This window comes from Polyodon spathula, chromosome 7 (genome assembly GCF_017654505.1).
Source record: "Polyodon spathula isolate WHYD16114869_AA chromosome 7, ASM1765450v1, whole genome shotgun sequence".
NCBI lineage: Eukaryota > Metazoa > Chordata > Actinopteri > Acipenseriformes > Polyodontidae > Polyodon > Polyodon spathula.
The window spans coordinates 583,000-588,999 of record NC_054540.1 but is presented as its reverse complement, the minus strand read 5'-3'; the positions used below and the strand labels follow the sequence as shown (position 1 = coordinate 588,999).

Here is a 6,000-nt window from a genome sequence, read left to right as displayed (position 1 = left end):
AGCAGGTCGGCAGCGCGGGTCTTGGCTGTGGAGACCGGAGAGACAGAGAGAGATGAGAGAGGGGAGGCTGTGTGTTTCCATTTTATTTCCTAATACTATACTGTACTGAACACGTTTCACCCTTAACATACTGGCAATGCTTGTAAAAAAAACCCCCAAAAAACAACATCCTCCATTGCTCGTTAATTAAAATTGCAAACCATGTTATTTGTGGATAAGAGAAGGATATTTGTGTACGTATGCAACATTGTGCAGTACAGTGAAGAACTACATTAGTGAATATGAAATGTAGTGCCTGACACAGATCTGAAGAAGGCAGGGACCCCGAGACCCCCTCCCACACAGATCTGAAGGAGGCTGGGACCCTGAGACCCCCCCTGCACAGATCTGAAGGAGGCTGGGAACCTGAGACCTCCCTCCCCAACTGATCTGAAGGAGGCTGGGACCCTGAGACACTCCCCCACCCCTGCACAGACCTAAAGGAGGCTGGGACCCTGAGACACCCCCCCACCCCTGCACAGACCTAAAGGAGGCTGGGACCCTGAGACACCCCCCCACCCCTGCACAGACCTAAAGGAGGCTGGGACCCTGAGACACCCCCCCACCCCTGCACAGACCTAAAGGAGGCTGGGACCCTGAGACACCCCCCCACCCCTGCACAGACCTAAAGACCTAAAGGAGGCTGGGACCCTGAGACACCCCCCCACCCCTGCACAGACCTAAAGAGGCTGGGACCCTGAGACACCCCCCCACCCCTGCACAGATCTCAAGGAGGCTGGGACCCTGCGCCTTGGCACTCACTCTTGGGCTGGTCCCCGGTGCTGGAAGCTGACACAGTTCTGCTGCGGTCCCAGGATAGGCTGCTGCCCTCGCGCTCCCCCACCCCTGCAGTTGGAGGGGTCTGCTCCGCAAGGCGGAGGCTGGGACTCTGAGAGTCGGGGAACCCCTGCACAGACCTAAAGGAGGCTGGGAGCCTGAGACACCCCCCCACCCCGACCTAGGAGGCTGGGACCCTGAGCCTCTCCATTGAAGTGTTCCCTAAGACACCCCCCCACCCCTGCTGACCTAAAGAGCAGCGGCCGTGCTGGGACCCTGAGACACCCCCCCACCCCTGCACAGACCTAAAGGAGGCTGGGACCCTGAGACACCCCCCCACCCCTGCACAGACCTAAAGGAGGCTGGGACCCTGAGACACCCCCCCACCCCTGCACAGACCTAAAGGAGGCTGGGACCCTGAGACACCCCCCCACCCCTGCACAGACCTAAAGGAGGCTGGGACCCTGAGACACCCCCCCACCCCTGCACAGACCTAAAGGAGGCTGGGACCCTGAGACACCCCCCCACCCCTGCACAGACCTAAAGGAGGCTGGGACCCTGAGACACCCCCCCACCCCTGCACAGACCTAAAGGAGGCTGGGACCCTGAGACACCCCCCCACCCCTGCACAGATCTCAAGTAGGCAGGGACCCCGCGCCTTGGCACTCACTCTTGGGCTGGTCCCCGGTGCTGGAAGCTGACACAGTTCTGCTGCCCCAGGATAGGCTGCTGCCCTCGCGCTCAGTGTAGTTGGAGGGGTCTGCTCCGCAAGGCGGCGGCGTCTCGAAGTCGGGGAAGCGCGGGGAGGAGCCTCTGTGTCGGCCGTTAGGCGGCCGGAGAGCCTCTCCATTGAAGTGTTCGTAAGAGCTGCTGTAAGAGCAGCGGCCGTCTGAGCTGCTGTGCTCCGCCTCGGCGTGGGGGTCAGCCCCCCCTCTCCTGCTCTGGTTCCTCCTCCTCCTCCTCCTCCTCCTCTCTAGGGGAGTAGGGGTCATCCCCTAACATCCACAGTCCTAGACCATCCCCACTCTCATCCCACATCCCATCCCCACTCTCCCAGCCGAGGGGTCATAAACCCATCCCAACCTCATCCCCACTCACGGACTCTATCCCCACCCCACACCTCTCATCCCCATTCTCAATCCTCCCAGTCCACTACTCCCAGAGGGGGTGACCCCAACCCCACTCTCATCCCCATCCCCACTAGGGGGGAGGGTCATTGGGGGGGTCTCAGGTGAGTATCCTCCCCATCCCAGAGTAGGTGCTCCTATAACACATCCTGTGAGGGGTGAGTCCCCCATCAGACATCGAGTAGAGAGTAGGTAGGGGGGAGGGTCGGTGTGAGTATTTGGGTAGGGTTGAGGGGGGTGAGTGCGAGGATATGGGTAGGGGTGAGGGTTGGGGTTAGGGTTAGGGGTAGGGGTGAGGGTTGGGGTGACAGTAGTGGTAGGGGTGAGGGTGGGTGCGAGGATATGGGTAGGGGTGAGGGTAGGGGTATGCGTGAGGGCTGGGGTAAAGATGAGGGCTGTAGTTTGCTCAGAAAAGGCCTCTTTTTGCTGCTCCCTCTCCCCTGCTGAGGGGGCATCTCCTCCTCTCTCCACCTCTCCTTCCCAAACCACCTCCTCCTCCTCCTCCTCCTCCTCCTCTTCCTCCTCCTCCTTCTCCTGGTCCTGCTTCTCCCCACACCGCTCCTCTGCTCTGTCTAACACACACAGAGACACAAAACAGCAGCTCAGTGAATGACAACCTTGATGACGACCTGATTTACAAGATGATACCATCTCAGTTTCTGTAGTGGTATCTCTAGAGCTGAGCAACCCTTAAAACTGAGCAGGTGCAAATACAGAGTAAGACAGGGCCACATCAACAGCATAAAGCAATGTGATTAGCCTGCACAGCATTCTCAATGTAACATTGTGTGTTTTGGGAGTCCAGGTTAAATACATAAAAGGTGCTGTCACCCCCTGCAGGTTCTGTACATAATAATAATAATAATAATAATAATAATAATAATAATAATAATAATCTTTATTTTTATATAGCGCCTTTTATAGTGGACCACCATCACAAAGCGCTTTACAAGATACGAGACTAGGGTGTGTGAACTATGCATCAGCTGCAGAGTCACTTACAACAATGTTTCACCCGAAAGACGGAGCACAAGGAGGTTCAGTGACTTGTTCAGGGTCACACAGTGAGTCAGTGGCTGAGCTGGGATTTGAACTGGGACCTCCTGGTTATAAGCCTGTTTCTTTAACCACTGGACCACACAGCCTTCTCACATGCATTACAGGTACTGCTCTTACCTCTGTGGTCTTCACACCACCCCCCCCTCTCTTCCTCCTCCTCCTCCTCCTCCTCCTCCCTCTTGGTGGAGTGCAGTGCCCTGGCTGGGGGTTGCTGTGTGGCAGGGCTGCCCTCCCCCTGCTCTGTGTGGGTGGGGCTCCCACTCTGCAGCAGCAGCTCCTGGGCTCTGGTGAGCTCCGCCTGCCGCTCCAGCTCCTCGATCTCCTGCATCCTCCTCTCCAGCAGCGCCGCCTGACGCTTCTGCTTCTTCTTCAGCTTCTTCTTCTTGTTCTTGGAGATCTTTCCAACCTGCAGCAGAGAAACACACAGTCACACACACACACACACAGACACACAAACAAGGGAGCAGGCAATACCACACACACAGCGTCCTGTCTGAATACACAGGAACAAGGGAGCAGGCAATACCACACACACACAGCGTCCTGTCTGAATACACGGGAATGAGGGAGCAGGCAATACCACACACACAGCGTCCTGTCTGAATACACGGGAACGTGGGAGCAGGCAATACCACACACACAGCATCCTGTCTGAATACACGGGAACGAGGGAGCAGGCAATACCACACACACAGCATCCTGTCTGAATACACGGGAACGAGGGAGCAGGCAATACCACACACACAGAGCGTCCTGTCTGAATACACGGGAACGAGGGAGCAGGCAATACCACACACACAGCATCCTGTCTGAATACACGGGAACGAGGGAGCAGGCAATACCACACACACAGAGCATCCTGTCTGAATACACGGGAACGAGGGAGCAGGCAATACCACACACACACAGCATCCTGTCTGAATACACGGGAACGAGGGAGCAGGCAATACCACACACACAGAGCATCCTGTCTGAATACACGGGAACGAGGGAGCAGGCAATACCACACACACAGAGCATCCTGTCTGAATACACGGGAACGGGGGAGCAGGCAATACCACACACACAGCATCTTGTCTGAATACACAGGAATGGGGGAGCAGGCAATACTTACTGGCTTTAGCTGCGGTGCTGTGCTCACTGAAAGAAAAGAAGAAGAAAAACATGCGTTAGAAACTGTGGCAAAGTGGTCATTAGTGGACCGGGTGTATACAGGTGTACAGCAGATATATACAGGTGTACAGCAGATATATACAGGTGTACAGCAGGTGTACAGCAGATATATACAGGTGTACAGCAGGTGAATACAGGTGTACAGCAGATATATACAGGTGTACAGCAGATTTATACAGGTGTACAGCAGATGTATACAGGTGTACAGCAGATATATACAGGTGTACAGCAGATATATACAGGTGTACAGCAGATATATACAGGTGTACAGCAGATAAATACAGGTGTACAGCAGATATATACAGGTGTACAGCAGATGTATACAGGTGTACAGCAGATATATACAGGTGTACAGCAGATATATACAGGTGTACAGCAGATGTATACAGGTGTACAGCAGATATATACAGGTGTACAGCAGATGTACACAGGTGTACAGCAGGTGTACAGCAGGTGTATACAGGTGTACAGCAGATATATACAGGTGTACAGCAGGTGTATACAGGTGTACAGCAGATGTATACAGGTGTACAGCAGATGTATACAGGTGTACAGCAGATATAGGTGTATAGCATACAGGTACAGCAGATGTACACAGGTGTACAGCAGGTGTACAGCAGGTGTATACAGGTGTACAGCAGGTATATACAGGTGTACAGCAGGTATATACAGGTGTACAGCAGGTGTATACAGGTGTACAGGGGATATATACAGGTGTACAGCAGATGTACACAGGTGTACAGCAGATATATACAAGTGTACAGCAGGTATACAGCAGATATATACAGGTGTACAGCAGGTGCAGTAATCCAAAAAACAAACAGGCAACAAAGTACAAGTGACATGGATTGTTTTATTGTTATAATCCAGTGGTCTGATGACCAGGCAGTAAACAATAAGGAATTTGCAATACACAACCATGTGTACTGCACCGTAATGAAAAAGGATTGAAGTCCCGCAAATAATAAGCACTGTACTAAACACATAATCAGACACACACGCAATCACAGGTCCAAACTGAGTGCTCTTAGTGCATGTGCTGAAGCACAATACAATACGTGCTACAAGTGGTGAAATGTTGTCTGGGTTTTAGTGCTGGCCATGGGCGACAGCTCTGGATCGTGTTAACTTTTAGTCTATGTGAACAAATAACAATGAACAGCAATTAGACAGACAGATAAAACACTCACGGCTCTCTAGCAACAAAGCTCAGGTCCTTTGGTTATTGCGTAACCGTTATAAGGAACAAATCACATCACTACGTCCCCTTTTTATACCGTCAACCTTGACCCCTTGGTTAACTAGCACATCCACTCCTCCAATCCACAGATGCCACGCCGTTTACCTTCCGGGTCAATGGTTTAGTGTACCGTAGCTCCGCCCCCTTTCTAGATGGCTGACTTCCGCCGAAACCTGGGAATGAATTGTCAGGCCAACCAGTCCAAGGTATTCGGTTCCCTTTCCACAGCGCCCTCACAAGTCAGGGGGAGATCATTCGATCTCTGTCACAGAAACACACAGAGGGTGAAGCTGTCCTCCTCTGCCTGTGCTCTAATCCCAGGTCACTTACTGATAGCTCTGCTTTACACCCTGTGCCTTAAGAGGACCTGCATCAAACCGGACAGCCCCCTCCTGTACAGGACTGCACTGCATTGTGCAGCGACCCAGCATCAAACCGGACAGCCCCCTCCTGTACAGGACTGCACTGCATTGTGTAGCGACCCAGCATCAAACCGGACAGCCCCCTCCTGTACAGGACTGCACTGCATTGTGTAGCGACCCAGCATCAAAATGGACAGCCCCATCCTGTACAGGACTGTACTGC

General features: G+C 53.3%; 1 protein-coding gene across 1 annotated transcript in view; it reads right to left on the bottom strand.

Moving 5' to 3' along the window:
• Positions 1-6,000, bottom strand: part of LOC121318980 (SRSF protein kinase 2-like) — a 73,958-nt gene that overhangs the window by 24,789 nt on the left and 43,169 nt on the right. The window contains exons 8-12 of the mRNA XM_041256219.1: positions 4,117-4,142; positions 3,120-3,408; positions 2,459-2,515; positions 1,487-1,789; positions 1-25 (exon numbers count right to left, since the gene is read on the bottom strand). The exon at positions 1-25 is cut by the window's left edge and continues 76 nt beyond it. Of these exons, the coding sequence (XP_041112153.1) occupies positions 1-25; positions 1,487-1,789; positions 2,459-2,515; positions 3,120-3,408; positions 4,117-4,142 (700 nt within the window). The remainder of the gene's footprint in view (positions 26-1,486; positions 1,790-2,458; positions 2,516-3,119; positions 3,409-4,116; positions 4,143-6,000) is intronic.